Source organism: Callospermophilus lateralis, chromosome 16 (genome assembly GCF_048772815.1).
Source record: "Callospermophilus lateralis isolate mCalLat2 chromosome 16, mCalLat2.hap1, whole genome shotgun sequence".
NCBI classification, from domain to species: domain Eukaryota; kingdom Metazoa; phylum Chordata; class Mammalia; order Rodentia; family Sciuridae; genus Callospermophilus; species Callospermophilus lateralis.
Window position 1 is genome coordinate 9,662,705 of NC_135320.1, and position 19,902 is coordinate 9,682,606.

Here is a 19,902-nt window from a genome sequence, read left to right on the forward strand (position 1 = left end):
GTTGACTATATCCAACATTAAGATTGTTTCAAAATATCCTCATTCATATTTTTTTCAATAAACAAAATCAAAAGTGGGTATCCTATCTGACAAGGAACAAGTTTAACCATGAGAAAAGGTCAGGTAATACCTTCATGCTTAAAATGCAGGACTAGAATCACAATTGATCTAGAAACTGGTAGAAGCAACATTTTTCTTTTGGTTGACCAAATACACAGTTTCTGATTTAAGATGAAATGGACAATAGATGTATGTAAAAAGCACAAAGAAGAAATGGAAATAACACTTTTTCTAAAAGCCAATTAGCAGTAAAATACACAAGAATGTGTGTTTTATAAAAATATATGTCTGAGGAGCAAACACAGATTTGGAGAGGGTAACTTGTTTCTTTGAAGCTAAAATAGGACTACTTTCAAAACTGTCAGCATCCTAATTCATATATAATTAAGAGGCCAACTTTAAGGTGGGGAATTCTCATCACAAGTGGAAATGGCAGTGTTTCTCTTGTTCCCCATTAGGTCATAGAGGATTAACAAATCAGTAATATATTAGGTGACAACACAATGCATATTATGGAGCACCTATTTAGTTCTTTTTTTTTTTTTTTGGAGCACTTATTTGGAAGGCACACAAGGACACCTGACATACACACCTCACTACTTCCTACAACACAACACAGACCCACCTGTTGTGTTTGGTCACATCTGTTTGGACACAGGCCATTTCTTAAGTTATGTTACCCCACTGAACCTTACCAACAACATGTCTTAGTACTGAGGAAGCATCAGTGATGAGATAGTCCAGGTAGCCCTCGTAGGATAGCGCTTGATAGCAAAGAATAGCAAACATTCTACCATGCTGGAAGCCTGATTTTGTTCACCCAAAACTGAAAGGAAATATCATGGCAGCTGCTTTGCTTTTCTGAGTGTTTATTTACTCCAGCCTTAGGGTTACCTCTAGGAACTGCTTAACATATATTGGAGACATCTTTTTTCTTTATTGGAGTGGAACAAACAATTCAAATTATAAAATTTGTTTTTGGTAACACCAATTTAGGCATAAAGAGCTAAATGGTAAACTTCTTGGCCTTTTTAGCATGAATATTTTAAAATATGTACTGCTTACAATTTATGGACAACACGGTCATCAAGTTACAAGGTTACTAGAAACCAAGCGGGAGGCCATAAGAAGTATTCTGGGCCAGTAAATATATAGAGGAAAGAGGTTCCAACAACACTAGCGACTGAGTCTAAAACTGAATTGGCTTATAAAAATCTTGGAGTATTCATTATTGTTATTGCAAGGAACCTCTTCATCTGAATCTAAATGGCTAAATCCTCCCCACTGCCCACCTCCAATCCAGGACTGGGAAGCAATTCTGTCTGCTTCCTGCGCACAGAAGAGGCTGCAGTTCCCAGGTGGCCGGTGCAGATCCTTGGCCTCTTTCAAAAGCAAAAGATTACTGGCCCACCTGCTACCCTATCTCAAATATGAAGGGAGGCTTCTATGCACAGAATTGACAGGATTGAAGCAGAGTCAGGGCCGAGACCTCGGAACACATTGCGTGCCTGGACTTGGTGCTCTTCCCAAGCCTAAACTCTAGTCCCTGTTAAAAGGCAAAACCAGCCCAATCCCCAGTGCAGCAAAAGGACAAAGGGGCCAGTGAGCCTTTCCCAAGTAGCCCTACCATCAACCTGCCGCTGGGATTAGGGCCACCGAGCCCTGGAGAGCATCTGCCCTGATACCGCACAGGCCCAGGTCCCTGTGGCGGGGGTAGAAAAGCGCTCTGCTACAGCGTGTGGAGCCCCGGGCATGCAACTCCATCACCCACTGAGATCCTAGGCAAATCCTGGAAGGGAATAAACTGAGAGCTGTCCCTGGGGAATCCTGTTTCCCAACCCCCGCCTCAGTCAGTAGAGAAAAATAAAACGCTGGCAACAAGTGGGAGTCGAAGCCCCCCCGCAACTGGAGCTGGCTGGCCAGAGCGCCGGCAGAGCCGGAGGGGACACACGCAGGGTCCCGAGGCTCTTGTCACTCCTGCGCCCCACCCATCGTCCCCGTCGTCCTGCGACCCCCTAGCCCAGCCCGCGGGGCTGGGGACTGGGGGGATTGGAGCCCCATGCAGCCCCGAAGAGCCACTGTGAAGACCCGGGGCCGCCCGCCAGCCTGCGCACTCACTGCTGCATTCGTCGTCTGCACAGAGTTTGTGCTTCCAGAAGCGCCGGCCGGTGCTCGGGTCCGGTTGGCCCAGCACTCGCCAGGTGGGACAGAGCACGAACAGCCAGAAGAGCAGCCCTGGCGCCGCAGCCATGACGCGGTGGAGTAGGCTGCGGCAGGCGTCGGGGCTCAGGGGGTGGTGGGTAGCAAGGCGCGGAGGGGCGGCGCCGGGGAAGGCTTCAGCCTTTCCCGGTTGACACGTCAGCAGGGATATATGGGGGTCGATGCACTGGCTCTACTGGGGAACGCAGGGAGCCGGAGCTCCCAGTCCTTCTCTAGTGGAGACCTTCTCCTCAACTGAAGACCTTCTCCTCTAGTTGCTGCCGTGGCAACTAGGACTCTCTTTCTCGTCCAATCACCTGCCTTTGCTTCTGTACCCTCACAAGCCACCCTCCGCGAGATTCCATTAGTCACCCACCCATCCCCCTCCACTCCACCAACTGGTCCTTTATGGCTTTCCTCAACGTCTCATTTCTGGTCCATCCTGAACTAGCCTACTCCACTTCACCATCACTCCCATCCCCCATTCCTGGTCTGGTACCTCCTTTTCTGAACTACCAAATCCCACCCATGACTTGTGACAGCTAGTCTATGGTTTCAAGCTCCCTCCCCTTCAAACTCCTAGAGGTTCCTTGAAGCCCTACCCCAAGATCCCTCTGATTAGGAAAGGGGAAAGTGGGAAAGTGAATGGAACTGTGAGTGAGGGTGTAAACTGGAGACTATGGCCTGCTTTTTTTAAGGCGGGGACAAGTGAGGGCAGAGAGATGGACAGTAGTCTTCGGGCTAAGATCTTGAGATTCTTATCTTTATCCATAAGGGAAGAAATCATTTAATTCAACAGCATATTTTTAACTTTCATTTTGTTCTACCATTCATGCCAGATGCTGGACAAAGCCCTAGCATGGTGTGGGAGTGGATGAAAATCAAAAGACAAGATATCTGGTCCTGGTCTGAAAAAGTCCACAACTTAGTGGGAACCAACTGTCAAAACCGATTGTCAGAGAAGAAAGCTATTAGCTAACATTTCTTGAACACTTTCTTTATGTCCAGTTGTTATTCTGAAGGTTTTATACATATCAATTCATTTAATCTTCATAACAATAGTACCTTACAGTAGTAGTAGGTCCTATTCCAATCCTTATTTTAGAGTAAATTGAGGCAGTCACACATCCAGTGAGTAATGGAGCTAAATTTCAAACCCAAGGAGTAGACTCCTTTTCATCACAACCCATCAACTAACAAGCAAATGTTGTACTTTCTGACAAGAGGAGCAAAATCTGATTTAAATCATAATATAGCTGAATTACTGATATGTACAGTTAAGGGGGGGAAAGGCACAAGCTAGCCAGCCCAAGGAAGAGTGTCTGCAATGCTCCCATCCTTGGTGGAGCCATTCTCATTTGTCTGTGACCAAGGGCTTGTTACTATAGTCTCTGCTAAAGTTATTCATCAACCTCCAATAATGAACCCATCAGTTGTTTCCCCAAATTAACTGAATCTTTAAAACTTAGAGAAAAGAATGTAGTCCACCATGTTCATAATGTTAAATAAAGAAAACAATGGAAAAAAGGTGTGCACAAACATTTGTCTACAGGGTCCATGAGAGGTCCCCGTTGGTCCAGTGTACTTCTGTGCTTTCTGGAGAACCAGTGGATAATAGAGAGAAACTGAGTCATTCTTCATTTCTTTTCTACCATGTATTTATTATGTTATAAAATGTATCTAGTAGGCATCTCTAACAACATGTTGAAAACTGAACTCATTTTTCTCTCAAAATCTGCTCCTTTCAGTCTTCCCTATCTCAGAAATAAGAATGACAATTTAATTCCCATTATCCAGGTGCTCAAAGCCCAAACATACAAACCATCTTTGATCTCTTTTCTCTCACATTCCAACTCCAGTCCATTAGACAATATTATGTCTTTATTTTTATAATTTTATTGAGATATAGTTGACCTACAATAAATTGCAAATGTTTAAGGTGTACAATTTGATAAGTTTTGACATGAATATACCCATGAGACTATCACCAAAATCAAGAGTCCTTCATCCTTCTTTGTAATCCCTCCCCTCACCTTTTCTAGCTGTCTCCAAACATCTCTTTGCATTTTCTAGAATTTGATATAAATTATACAGCATTTTATTTATTTATTTTCTGACTTCCTTCTTTCCAAGTAAGCATTTGAAACATGCCCAGAATCTGACCACTCCTCTGCATCTGCTAAGCCAATATACAGGCCAAACCCACATCATAAGTCACCTGAATGATTTCCATAGCCTTCTTCTGTCCTTGCTTCTGCCCTCATTTTCCCCAATATCTATTGTCCTGATGGCAACTAGACTGATATTTTTAAATATAAATTTGATTGTGTCTCTCTGTTCAAAATCTTCCTATAGCTTCCCATTTCCAAATAAAAGGCAATGACTTTAGCCAGGCCTGGTCATACTCATCTGTAATCCCAGAAGCTCAGGAGGCTGTCAGGAGGATCCTGAGTTCAAAGCCAGCCTCAGAAATGTAGTGAGTCCCTAAGCAACTCAGTGAGACCCTATCTCTAAATAAAATATTTTAAAAAGGACTGTGGGTGTTGCTCAGTGTTTAAGTGCCTCTGGGGGTTCAATCTCTGGTATCAGAAATAAAAAAAGGAAAAAAAGCCATGACTTTATTATGGACTGCCCTGCCTTATTATGGACTGCTCTTAATCAATATGACTCCCCTCATCCTTTTCTCCCCATTTCCTAACATTCTTCTCTTGCTCTGTTAGTTCCATTTAAATACACCAAGCCCACCCCTGCTTCGGAGCATTTACACTTGCAACTTTGCCTCAACCTTAACTCCCCAAATCATCTGACTAGCTAACTACCCCCTCACTTTATCATGTCTTTGTAACAGTGGCATTTCATGTGATAAAGGCCTTCCCTGGCCACCCTACACAAAATAGAGCCTCTTGCCATGACTATCAAGCCCATCACCCTGCCTTTCTTTCTCTTCAGACTTGCCTTACCACTTTATAGACTTCTCTTACTACTTGCCTTACATTTGTTTATCTACTTGACTGCTCCAACCCAACCTCAAACACAATTTCCAACACGAGCAGGAAATTAGTTGTTTTGTTCGCTACTGTTACATCAGTGACTAGGGAAATGCCTAGAATGTATGAGAGAGTTAACAAATGATTTGTTGGATAAACTCATGGTTCCAATGATATTATAAATATACTACACTATTAACCTAAACACATATATTAACTATTAAGCCCCCATATATAAATAGTACTGAGAGGAAATAAGCTATGGGAACAAGGCATTTAAGGTCCACCTCTCAGCAGCATGCATCCTCAACTCCAGGAATGTACCCCTGAATGTTTGTGTTGAATAAAAACATAGTTGTTGTGGAGAGTAGTTGTTTGGTTACATGATACTGGAATATTTAAGCAGATCTTTAAAAACTAGTTTTAATTTTTTCTTATTTTTCTTATTATAGAATATGGTATGTTGTAGAATTTTTCTTATTATAAAATAGAGATTAATGATAATTCATTGGTGGAAAAATCAGAATAGCAAAATGATCTAATTGCATATTATCTTCTTGATATTTACTTTGACTCATAATCAGATATAATTTTATATGCATAGTTAGTGCTTCCAGTTACTGAAGAACTAGCTGCTTAGTTTGTAGAGTTTTCAATAATTTGATTTATCAGTATCATTTTTTAAACTTATTGCCTTAAAGACATATTAACTAGTCTGGTGGATAATGAGAAGAAAATTTCTCAACTGGCCACAATAAGGTAGTGGTAGTTCTTTCTACCAGGATACATACAATTAGTGGATGAATCAGCATTCACTTTTTACTCATAGCATTTAAATATGTGGCATTGATGTTTAATATAAGGTTATGTTAAAAACCTTCAGAAAAGTAACAGGATAGAATGTGGTGGTGATTGTTGGCATGGAGATAAATAATCTCAAGTGCATTATTCTTTAATACCTCAAAGGGAATTCTTACGGGGTAAGGGTTGAATAATTGTTAAAGGTAAGTGTATCCAGTTTGGGTGGAGGGGACATAAAATTGTAAGTATGAAGGGTTCCTAATGTCAGAGTACAATCTAAATGAGACAAGAAAAACATATCTGAAACAAATAATTGGCAGCATAATAACATATACCATTGGAAACTTGTGAAGGCACTTGCCTAGGAGCATTCAGAAGGCCTAATGCTGCCGTTACCAGGAAGAACCTCATCTATTGTAAATGATGTGCCAGAGAATAGTGTTAAACATTATGGGGGACTAAATCTCTCCAAGAGGGGCAACAGATTTACCCTCACATATGAAACATTGGAAAAAAGTGGACAAAATACAAACAACAACAGTTCTCAGATATTAGATAGTAAGCAGCATAAGAGTGACCTCTAAGATAAAGTTAAGCATGAGAGATGAGTGCTAGGATTATCCCAATTTACTCTCTGGAAAGAATTTTTCAGGCCACATTCAGAGAAGGGAAACTCAAATAGAAAATCTCCTGAGTTGAAGAGATGGATTTTAAAGTCTGAAGAGACCGATGCAGCTAGAAGTCACAGATCAGAGTAAAGGAGAGAGTAGAGAACTGCAGAGGGAGAGAGAGTGTGTACATGTACTAGCTCTCTAGACATCTATGGAGGGTTCCCCTGAAGTCTGTGGTTAAGTAACAATGGGAACACATGTAAGGCCAGAGAAAGAATCTTCAGAAAGGAACAGGATGGAAGGTGGTGGTGATTGTTGGCATGGAGATCAATTTTTGTAATCACCAGCTGGAATGCAAAATCTATAATAAAAGAACACAGAAGCTTATATTATTTACCCACAGTCTAGGCTGTTTTTGTGCTACACTGGCACTTGAGTAGCAATGAAGACTTGCCTACAAAGTCTAATATATTTATTATCAGTCGCTTTTCAGGAAAAGTTTGTTGATCCCTGATTAGACTATAGATTAAAGTCAGCAGAATAAATATATAAACATTTCTTTTCTTACGAAAAAAATTGGCTGTATGAAATGAGATGAATGATCTGTTAATTGCCAAGATAAATGTCTCTTCCCTATAGAAAGTGTGTATTCAGGACTAGAAATCTTGACACTGTGTCATGTGAAATGTAGGAAAAAACCTGGCAATTCATTTTGATGAGAGTTAAGAAATTTCTTTTCCAGGACATTTTGAAGTGTATCTAAACTTTGTAGATAATACAGGGAAGAACATTTTAATCTGCAAATAGATTATGTACATTATTAGTTTGTAATCATTTCACAACTATCATATAATATTAAAGCATCATAGGAGACTGCCTATTGGATTGTAATAGAAACTTTTGTGACTCTAGACATTAACTTGTATTTTTCTAGTTAATGTAGACCCATACTTTTAAGCTAGTGCTATTGGTAAAATATATGATTACTTAAGTCTGACTGCCTTACTAATTTTGACCAGTTTATTTTTCAGATATCCATTTTGGGGTTTAGTCTTTCAATTAATTTTGGGTTCCATGGGCAATGAAATTGTTGTTGAGTATGTAAGATGTTGCAGTTTCTATGTAAGTTCACCTAAGTGCCTCTACCACTATTGATGGGCAAGGATATAAGTAATTTAGTACTTTTGCTTGAAACTGTTATAGATCTACTGTACTGGATTTGTTTTCCTGACACAAAAGAGTATAAAACTAGAAAAACTAAACATTTTCAGGTATTAATTTCAGACATAACTGTAGGCCTGGTGCACAAAACACACTTATTCAGGGAGATGAAGCTCAAGTAAGATGGTGGTCATACTGAGTTAAGGAGAAAATTATCAAAGTGCAAGATTATCATAGTGGTTGGAATTTTGTGGACAAGAATGTCTGAGTTATGTATGGTGGGTGCAATGTGATTATGTGTGTGTGTTAGAGAGAGAATATTAAAAGCCTGGAGGAAATTCATTTTTGATATGAATGTACCAGATGAGACTCTTTAAGGCTTAGCAGAGTTTGACTGCTATAAAGACTGAAGATGATGCTAAATGGCAATGTTGGAAGAAATTAGGTTTCCAGCAGAGTCAGGTTGCAGCAGCTTCACTAATATATCAGGTAATTAATTAAGAGTTCAGAAATAAGCCTTAGCAAAAAGAACCACACACAAAAGAGTAAAGGGAAAATGGTAGACCTACATTTGAAACAAAAATTGATTCATGCTGGGATGGAGGCGCGCATGGGTCATTAGGGAAACGATTCCCAGACCTTCACTACTCGAGCGATATTAATCCTATGTCAGTTGAATAGCTGGAAAAGATTTTTTCCCATTCAGTAGGTTGTGTCTCTTGATAGTTTCCTTGGCTGTGCAGAGACTTTTTAATTTGGTGTAATACCATTTGTCAATTTTAGCTTTTATTTTCTGAGGTGTCCTATTCAGGAAATTGTTGCCTGTGCCAATATCTTGAAGAATTTTCCTCTAACAGTTTCAGAATTTCAGGTATTTGATCCACTTTGAACTGATTTTTTGTACAGGATGGGAGAGAGAGAGACCTCATGTCAATCTGCTACATGTAAATACCCAATTTTTCTAGTATCATTTATTGAAAAGAATGTTTTTTCTCCAGCATATGTTTTGAGCATGTTTGTCTAGAATCAGATGGCTGTTGCTGCTTCAGTTTATTTTGGGTCCTCTATTTTATTCTGTTGATTATGTTCCTGATATGCCAATTCTGTGTTGTTTTTGTTGCTATGGCTCTGTGGTATATTTCCAATCAGGTACTGTGATAGTTCTAGCATTGCTTTTTTTTTCTCAGAATTGTTTTGGTTATTTGGAGTATTTTGTGGTTCTATGAAATTTTATGATTGTTTTTTCTAGTTCTGTGAAGAATGATATTGGTATTTTGATGATAATTGCAATTTGAATCTGTGGATCACTTTCAGTAATATGGCTATTTTAACAATATTAATTCTCCCAGTCCTGAACATGGGAGGTCTTTTCATCTTGTAGTGTCTTCTTTAATTTCTTCCTTCTTCCTTCAGTGTTTTATGATTTTTATTGAAGAGGTCTTTTACCTACTTGGTTAGGTTTATTCTTATCCCTCTTCTTAATTTCCGGTATTTCTATGTTGCAATGTAATGATTTTTAAATGTATCCAATGGCTTACTAACTCTTCCTCAGACATACTTAATAATCTGTTGTTTAACTTTTGATTCATAAAAATTCTACTTGTCTGTGAACATATAATAGAAATAAAATGCAAAAGATAATAATGCCCCTATGCTTTAGCCTCCTAATTCTCTTCCACTGAGTGTTTAAAAACCTTTTTTATTGGTACATTATAATTATACATAATGGATTCATTATGCCATCTTTGTTCATACACATAATTTGATCACTCTCATTCTCTAGTACCTTTCCTTTGCACTTTAAAAATTTTGTTTTACATCAACCTGTTTTCAAGGACCAAGTCTTATCTTTCTATTCCATGGACATCAGTGGTATTTGACATGGTCAGTCACCCCTTCTTATTTCCAGAGACCCCATTTTTCTGATCTATCCTTTACTCCCTGAATCTTCCTTCTCTTTTGCTTGGGCTCTCTTTTTATTCCTAATATTATTGTTGGAGAACTCCATGGATCAATCTTGATCTTCTTTTCTTTTCTATCCATACTTATTCCATTGATAATCTAAGCAAGGTTCATAGATTTAGATGCCATCTATGCATTGACAATAGTTAAATTATGTCCCCTGCCTAAATCGTCACTCAAGCTCCAGTCTTGTATAACTAAGGTTATACCTTCTTGACCTTTCCACCTGAATATCTAATAGAACCTCAAAGTCAATGTGCCAACACCAGAAATCTAGATTTTTCTCAAAAATCTGCTCTATCCTTCCTCATCTCAAGTGAAGATAATTTAATTCTTTCTGATGTCCTACTATAAAACCTGCCTAAATTTTGAAAATTATTGCATTGTATTTGACTGAAAGTGATATAATTTTATTTTAATTTTATTTTTCTGATTATTAATGATTTTGAGATCATTTGTTAGCATTTTTTGGTTGACTCATCTGTGTGTTCATAATCATCTTTAGATTAATTTTTTTGAAATTGAATTTTTACTCTTTTGATTCATTAACATTCTCTTTTATGTAGAAACCTCAGTGTTTGAGCTCAGGATGAATTATTTGAATCAAAAGGATAGAGTTGTGAAATCTACTATGTGAAAATACATGCTAATTATTTGGGGGCCAGAAATCTACTAATTGTCTTTACTTAGAGTAAATCTTCAGTGGGTAAACTGTTGCAGATTACCCAAAACAGAAAGAGACATGGACAAAAGGAGGCCCCAATTTATCATTTATTTCTCTGAAACTCAGTTCTTTGAACATTTCTTAGAATGGGAGCAATCTGCTCTACTTTTAAACTGCCTGGTGGTGGTACACTAACTCTCCTTGATTCCTCCTGTATGTTAGCCAGCTTTCTATCACTGTGAAAAATACTGGAGACAAATCAATTTGTAAAGAGAAAAGTTAATACTTTGGCTCACATTTTTGAAGGTTTCAGTCCATGGTCAGTTGGCCCTTTTGCTTTGGGGCTGTGGTGAGGCAGGACATTATGGCAGTAAGCACATGGCAGAGTAAAGCAGATCATCTTAGGGCCAGAAAATGAAAGGGAGAAAGAGAAAGGGACTGGTAAGCACCTTTGCCCTTTAAGGGTACACACCCAGTGATCAGAAGACCTCCCACGAGTCCCCCTCTTAAAGGATCCCAATACCACCACCCTGGTGACCAGTATTTACCACATAGGCCCTTGAGGGACATTTTAAATCCAAACTATAGCAACCTGTTTCCCTATTTTTTTTTCCTGTTCTGATTTCTGAACAGGAAAAACTCCAACCTAGAATAATTATGTGGGTTATAATTAAACTAATTTCCTGATTTCAACTGTGCTTCATTATACTTGAAATGGCATGTTCTAGACTAATATTTCAATGAGGAAAACATCTGACCCATTTTTATATTCATACAGATACTAAATTTCCCCCATTATCAAAATGCTTAGGGAATTGCCTTGGGAACAACTCTGGGGCATAGAATCCTGACTGTGCCTTGTATTTATTAGGCAATTGAAGAAGAAACCCAGTCATATTTTGTTGTTATCATCATCATCATCATCATCATCATCATTCTTACAAACTCTCCATTTGAGGCCAAAAATGGGGTGTTGATTGCTCTGGGAAATTGAAGTTTTAAGCTCAAGTATTTTTATCTATTTGTTTCTTAAACTGTGTTGTGAAGTTGAGAGGGTCTGCAGGCAGTGGATCATAGATTGTTGAGTAGTCAGGCACGGCCAAGGTGGAGGCAATTTTGCTTCCCCCAGAGAAATGCCATCTTTATTAATTTCATGTATGGAGTTATGCATAAGATTTTGTTGGATAGAGGGTTTCCATAGTTTTTGTTAATTATTTAGTGAAATGTAGTAGTCACTTGCAATCACTTTATTGTGAATGTAAATCAATTACAACTTTTTGATTACAATTTTATTTTGTGTCATCAAGAGATTACCTCTTTTGAAGCTATAATAGATAGTATGATGAGTGAGATTACCCTTGCCTTTGGCATGCTTCACAGTATAGTAGGAAATATATTATACAATACATGTCATGTGTGCATGCACATGCATACTGGAAAATCTCCAAAATACAGAGGAAAATATTTAAATGGAAGCAAATTAATAATGTGAGGCATGGTGAGTTAATGTATCATTCCAAAATCTGGTGTTTTGGAATATACTGACCTTGGTTCAAATCTCTTTCTACTCATATCAAAAATAATACTGACTATGCAGAGTCGATATGCAAAATAAATGAGATGAGTCATGTGAAATCATAGTTACTGCACTGCCTAATAAATGTTACTTTATTTTCCTTTTCTCCGATTCTTTCCTTCTTAACTACCTGTCTCCATTAATCTAATTCACACTCTCAAGTTGTAATCTGTAAAACTTTCTAGTATATTTGTTTTTTTTATTGGTTGTTCAAAACATTACAATGCTGTTGACACATCATATTTCATACATTTGATTAAAGTGGGTTATGAACTCCCATTTTTACCATGTGTACAGATTGCAGAATCACATTTGTTACTTTCTATTATATTTGTATATATGTGTCTACACACACACACACACACACACACACACACACACACACTGCATACTGTATTTCTTACTTGACTATAAATACCCCAAAGGATGTTCCAACTCCTTCATGGTGTGTATTATAGCTTCAGGATTGTTCCCCAACATCTGCAACATAGAATAACATATATTATACTATTTTTGGTCAAAAAATAGTATCATATATGCCCCCCAACACAAAGTACCCAGCATGGCAGTGATACGTCTGACTGTTAGATCTCTGGACCCCTGAAGGTTTTTTTTTTGTTGTTTATTATTCTAGGGAATAGGAAATTTTTGCTTATATTAATGCAAATGAAGAGATGACCAAAAGCATGTTAGAGACACTCCCCTTCAATATGTCTACTAAAAATATAACTAAAAGTTCCTTTGGAGGCGATTTGCAAAGGATCACTGGAATGTTTTAATTTTCATGTATTATAATTCTCTGCAAATGATTTCCGGATATTCCCATCTAAATAATGAAGTTCAAACTCAAGTTGACACTATGTCAACAACCAAGTATAATAGTTTGAAGCAAAACCAAGGAAGGTTTTCTTTAAGAAGGAAGGAGGAGAAGAAGAAGAAAAATAAAACCAGAAAATGTGCAGGCCTTTTGACAGTCTAAAAAGGAAAATCCATATTATCTTCTATGTTTAGTTTCAGAGATTTATGTTCTGAGTCTACAGTAATTCTTCTAGCTTAAACAGTACATTGTGCACAAATATGCACTTAAATAAACTCTGACTAATCTAATGATCGTAAAAATATTTTTTCACATTATATAGAATAAAAAACTTTCAAAAACTTAGTAAATGCATTTACTATTACTTATAACATCTTAGGAACTTGAACTGCATTTGGCACATGGCTTAGAACATTGTTTGGGTTCCCATAACACTCGATAACAAAATGTTACCGAATAGATGCTGAAACACAAGAAAATATCTTCAGGACTTGATGGGTTCTTAACTTTTCCACTGGCTGCATTATTGTATTACATGGATCTCACCATGGTGGCTGGATGCTAACTTATTCCCAGGCACTGAAGTGGAATGGTGTGGGCAAAAGAAAACTAAGAAGCTTCCAGGAAACTTCATGCTTGACCAGTCCTGGACCAGAGGCGGAATAAAATTACAGAGAATTTTGAACTTTTAGGAGTCACATAAAATCTTTTTAAATGCTGCCATCTTAAATTTTCAATAAATGAATGATTCATGTCATGGATCTGGTTCATTCCTGCATTTTGTTTTAACTTGGATTGGTTCCTGCTTTTCAGTTCTTGATGGTTCAAGGTCAAATATGTTTTCTTTTAATGAGAAGTAGAGAGACTGGCTTGTATAGAACTTTGCCAACTTAGAAACAAGGATTTTTTTTTCTTGTGAATAGAAAATTGTGACCTCAAGTGGTTATAATTATAAATGATAATAGAGTATTGTGCTAGGTGACAGGCAGTTATTTAAGTTTGAATCCTAATGAACTTATTTATTCCTAAGAGCAACACCATGCAATAGATATTATTATTTGTATTTTATAGATGTGAAACCCAAGGCAAATATATGTAATTAACTTGGTCAATATCATATAGTAAGCAGTTGAGTTCAGAGTTGAAGTCAGTGACCAGAGGATGGATAACAATCATGTGTGTTTTGCAGAAGAAACTCTTGGAGATGCAGGATATGTATTAGTTTCCTGTCATTATAATGGGATACCTGAGAATTAATTTTTTAATATTTATTTTTTAGTTATAGGTGGACACATTTTATATTTGTGTGGAGCTGAGGATCAAACCTAGTGCCTCACGCATGCTAGGCAAATGCTCTACCTCTGAGCCACAACCCCAGCCCTGGTAATTAATTTTTAAAGGAAAAAAAAAGAATGTATTTTGCCTCATAGATTTAGAAGATTCAGTCCAGGTGCATTATACTTGCTGAATGAATGTGTTTGAATGGATTTTCTCAAATGTCATCATTGGATTATAGCAAGGCAAACACAGGGCCATGTTCAGCTCCTCAAAGGCCACACTTCAACCTGCACTCACTTGGAATTTGTGCAGGCAGAGATGGCACCCAAAGCAGCTGAAGTTAGGATTCAGAAACATAAGTGAAAACTCTGTAGTGAGGAACATTTCACAGGACTGTTACTGTAAAACACAGGCTTACCAGGATAAAACAGTATTTAGCATGTGAAAGATGTTTTCATACATCATCATAAAGTCCTATTTTTTTCAACTATGCAGATTGATTTAGTGAAAAGAAAAAAAAATACATGTGTAGATTTTCAATAATCTGGTTAACTGTGGTCATCAACAGTCACAATAATTACTGGAATTTTTTAGAATATCATATATTTCAAGATGAGACCTACTCAGATTGAGGTAATTGGGAAGTTATTTTATCAGTATCTGAGATTTAGAGCACTAACTTCAGTAGTTCTTAAAAAATTGTTATATCTTAAAACAACACATGTTGGGGTATGTTATTCTCCACTATGTACTAATTCTATATTAAATCATTTTTGTATTGTATTGAATAACTTTACATATAGTACTTTAAGCAATCTTATGGACAATATTGAAGGATACACAGATTTAAATTTTTAAAATCTTCAGACTTTTGTCAAGAATCTTTTAATCCTCATTTTAAAGTGACAATTTTTTTGGCATCCCAAGAGTTCTATTCATCAATACTCAAAAGAAAAAAAAATTGACAAAAGTGCATTTGTATGGTACTCTGTATTTCAGAGTGTTCTATATACCTTAAATTATAGACAGATAGGTAGGTAGATAGATACATACATAGATAGATAGATACATACATACATATACATAGATAATTTTTCAGAAAACATTTAGGGTCCCCTTCCTTTTTGTATTTTGATATCATTGAGAAAAAGCATTCATTTTTCACTAGGTGAAACGTGTGTTCTTAATTTGCAAGGATGGGGAGCTTTTTGTTTTCAGGGGTCTTTGATTTAAAAAAACAACAGTGAATATTCTTTTTCTAGAAGGTTGATCAGGATGTAAAACAATTTGCCAAAAGAATGCCTTAAGGTAATGAGTCCCTCTAACAAATTAAGTTTTTATTTTACAAAATTTGGCATGATATTGAGGTTACAGAAATTCAATGATGTCATTCAGGAAAATAATCAGTATAATTATAAACTGTTCGTGATTACTCATTTTAAAACAAGTGATATCTGTTTGTAATAACTTTATTTAGGTTGGCAATATAATTTTAGTTTTATATAATTATGAGCTAAGGATGAAAAGCATAAAGCATGACTAATGTTTTAATTTTTAAACATCTCTGGAATGTGACTTTTAGATATATGCCTCAGCACCAATTATAAGAAAGCCTAAAAATTTTTACAAGTAATATTTCATAATAAAATCTGTAGAAAGCTAGTTATCTGTCAAATATAATTCTGAGGATTTAAAAAATGAATAAAAATCAGAATAAATCACATGGAAAAAAAATCAAACACATAATAGCTATTTGAGTTTCAACTAGAATAAGATGATAAATTCATGCAATGTAATAAAAATGGGCTCATATTTACAAACTGAAAAATCTTTTAAACTAATGAAGCCCCTCAAAATTTTCTTTAAGAAGAATGGAATAAATATAATTTTTATAAATTACTTTGTTTTCTATCATGACACCTTTTCACCATATTTTCAAAAAAACTGATTTCAATACATCTTTTTTAAAAAATTGGTACCAGGCATTGAACCCAGAGGCACTTAACCACTGAGCCACATCCCTAGCCCTTTCTATTTTTTTTTATAGTTTGAGATAAGGTCTCACTAAGTTGCTTAGGGTCTTTGTAAGTTGCTGAGGATGTCTTTGAACTTGTGATTGTCCTACCTCAGCCTCTTGAATCACTGGGATTATGGGCATGCACCACCATGCCTGTCTAGATTTTAATAATTTTTAAGAAAAATTCTTAGTAAAATATTTTACTCATTGTGGCCATTAATTGCCAACATAAATATTTAAGATGTTTTGCATTTGTGGTTGAGAACTACATGGTTTGACGTTACATGTCAGATACATTATTCAATGTCTCATAATTACAGAATCAATTTCCAAGGTGTTTAAAACTGTTGTGTATTAAAATTCTACAAGTTTGGCTATTTTATTACCTGATAGGTAGCATTAATATTATATTAACCTACTTTTGTACTATGCATTTATTGACAGTATTTAAAACAATCTTACAGAGAACACTTATTCTATTTTAAAAATTATAGATGCCTATATAATATTTTCATATACCTAAAACAGTTAAAAAAGAAATCCACATATATACAGTTAAACAACTGAGTAATTAACTATTAATCAATAATATATTAACAATGCTAGATATTTTCATGGCTGAAATAAGAATCACCACTTTTACTAATATATACTAGTACAAGTAAAAAATGTTTCCCTTTATATCAACCTATTTTATTGAGGAATAATCATTGTTTATATTAATATTAGGTAATAATTATACCTTTGACTTATGCATTACCTCATAAGGTTTACAGAGTGCTTCCAATGCATGATAAATTACATTTTAGCCAGTTATATCCTGATATACATAACAAGTTAAACCCTTAAAAACACATAAGTTTTAGCATACTCATTCTACAACATATCATAGATTCAAGAAGATATTTGAAATACCAAATGTCTCTCTTGCATCTTACAATAGTCCTATGTCCTAAAATTTGATATCACATAAATTTTCAAGAACTTAACATTTGTATTTTGCATGTTACTCTACAAACAGTTTCAAAACTAAGAAAATGTACATCACAGGGAAACTTTATAACTTAGAAACCAAAATTATTCTTCCACCACTAACCTCTGCTGAGATGTGTGGAATTACAAAGAGAAAGTCCAAACTGAAATATTAAACTTGCTCAGTACACAGACTAAAATTTCTAAATGAAAAAAAAGAATTAACAAAGGACAATTATGAATTGCTTCATTACATATTCTCCAAAACCCAATCCTCTAGTTGGAAAACAAGAAATGTCATAACAGAGCAGTTGAGATGCAGGGGATACCAGCACTGAGAAGTAACCTGTGTCTCATTTAAGAATCCCTTTGTCTCATCCCCCTTCACTGTTACTGACCAAAACAGAGGACCATAACAGAAGAGCCCATATCTCTGTGAACAAACCTACAAGAGTAATGACAACACGACACCCAATAATCTTATTCCTACTTGTCCTTCAGGACTAACCAGGGGCATCAGCATGTCTAAGACACATTCTCTGATCACTGTCCCTCACTTCTGGATTAAATGTCACCTTTATATGCGAGTGGGTGCTTAGCCCAATTATTGCAGGTAGAAAACACCACTAGAGTGATGTATTTACATTTTTATTTTGAGTGCTTTGAGTGCAAAGTTCCTGCAAACAAACAATTATTATTTTATTTTTATATCCCCGGGACCAAACCCAGCCTAGCACATAAGTGCTCAGTAAATGTTTATTGAATGTTGAATGGAAGTTGAATGTAGATACTGTGACTACATCTGGCACATCTACCACACTAATGATTTAGAGGTGAGGAGAAAGAGTTAATTGCTTTAAAATGCAAAAAAAAAAAAAAGAAAGATTATTAATTGCATGTAGTAAAAAATGCCATTATACAGTTTCCCTAATGGTGGAACTAATGCAGTTATTATACCAGGAACCATTTTGAACCTGCCATTATTGACTATGTCACACCACTGAAGTATAAATATGGAGACATGCATCATTTATTATAATGTAAGTACTTTACTACCATTGACACTTTAAATCAAGAAATGTGATTGAGAAAAAAACGATTTTTAGAACATTTCTTTTTCTCCCTGGGACTCCATATTTTATATGTAAAATTTATGTGAAGCTTTCAAAGTATTACCTTATTTTTCTCTTTCCAGTTAAATATAGTAGAATCTTGTCACAAAAAAATTCAGAAATTATTTTAAATATTTATATGGAAAAACTGATATCACTGAATTAAAAACACATTGTGTTACAGATGGCTAACTCCCTAAAATAAAATTTCATTTTCTTCTTTTGAAAAAATGATTTTCCAAAGTGAGGCTCAATTTAAAAACTACCTATGTGTTGGGGAGTTAGGGGTGTATTTCAGTGGTACAGCATTTGCCTAGCATGCACAAGGCCCTGGGTTCAATCCCTTATGCCACAATAAATGAATAAATAAGAGAAATTTATACAGGAGCAAAACATACAAATGCTTCACTAAGACATATAAAAAGATATTCTATATATACAAGATTTCTTTTCTTGCTTTCATTGTCTGTAATGTAGATTATAGTATTTCCTATTATATAGACAATTTGACAATTTAAAAGGGCTAATATCTGTAGCACTATGGAAAGTAGCTAGATTAATATGCCTGTTGAATAGAGCAACTGAAGTTCTCATTTATGATTTTGCATTTTATACTGTAAACTTAAATGACAACAAAATATTTTATTGAATAATATCATATGCTTAACAAAATTACTTTGTTTTTATGCAAAAGTTCAATTATAGTTCTATAGATATTTTCCCCTTTATTAATAAATAATAATTCTCCAAGTATTACTGTTTGAAGCAGGTGTTTTATGAAGATTCTGACAAGTTTATTTATTATTATCTACCTAAATTATATACAATAACTAGAAATTACATGTTTTATGCAAAATTAAGATATATACTATCTTAAAGTTGTTATTTGATATAAATAAACATAACGCCAATGTTTATTTTCATTCCCATAAAATAACATTGTATTGTAAAGCTAATATATGATCAAAACATGCCTAGTTACAAATAAATTTATCTTCCTGAATGTAATCTTAGATTTCTATTCCAGGTCCATAACTGTTTTTCTAGATTCCTTGGGGCTGGATGTGCTCAGCTGCATAAACTGTATATTATGTGACACCTCCAAGGAGGGTCTGAGGCTTCACTTTGCTATCAATTACAGTAGTTTTCTATGTCGTTATGTATCAGCATCACCACTGAGTGGTTAAATAAAGAATCTACGGTGTTCAGATCTGGTTTTGCTGTCATGAGTTATGAAAACCATTTCAGTTTTCTGAGCAGCTTGAATTTCATAATTACAGATAAGGACTGTGAGGAACACATCGGAACACACAATTGATAGGTTCCCAAATGCTGCTGTTAGGTGGGGGCTGAGCCTTGATGAGCATTGATGAGTCTTGATGCTGGAATTTCAGAAGGCAGAAGTTAAGTCATTGGAATGACAATGGGAGACATTAAAAGCCTTCTGGTTGACATTGATAAAGGTGGTTTCAACAGGTGATGGAAATAAAATTCTTTTGGGAAAAGATTACAAGTAGAGGGGGATAGTGAACAGAAAATAATGGCAGTGAGGAGCCTGGCTGTAAGAACAATGAAAAACAGAGCATTGACAGCTGTGGCCAGGGAGGAGGCTTCCTTTTGTAGAGAGGCATCCCATCGGAGTTTTATGCTGATGGGAATGATCTAGCAGAGAGAGTAGAGGCAGA

The 19,902-nt window shown here is 35.9% G+C and overlaps 1 protein-coding gene across 1 annotated transcript in view; it reads right to left on the reverse strand.

The window, feature by feature from the left end:
- LOC143382066 (transport and Golgi organization protein 1 homolog) overlaps window positions 1-2,311 on the reverse strand; it is a 37,347-nt gene extending 35,036 nt beyond the window's left edge. The window contains exon 1 of the mRNA XM_077105588.1: window positions 2,179-2,311. Coding sequence (XP_076961703.1) covers window positions 2,179-2,311 — 133 coding nt within the window. The remainder of the gene's footprint in view (window positions 1-2,178) is intronic.
- Between the last annotated feature and the right edge of the window lie 17,591 nt (window positions 2,312-19,902).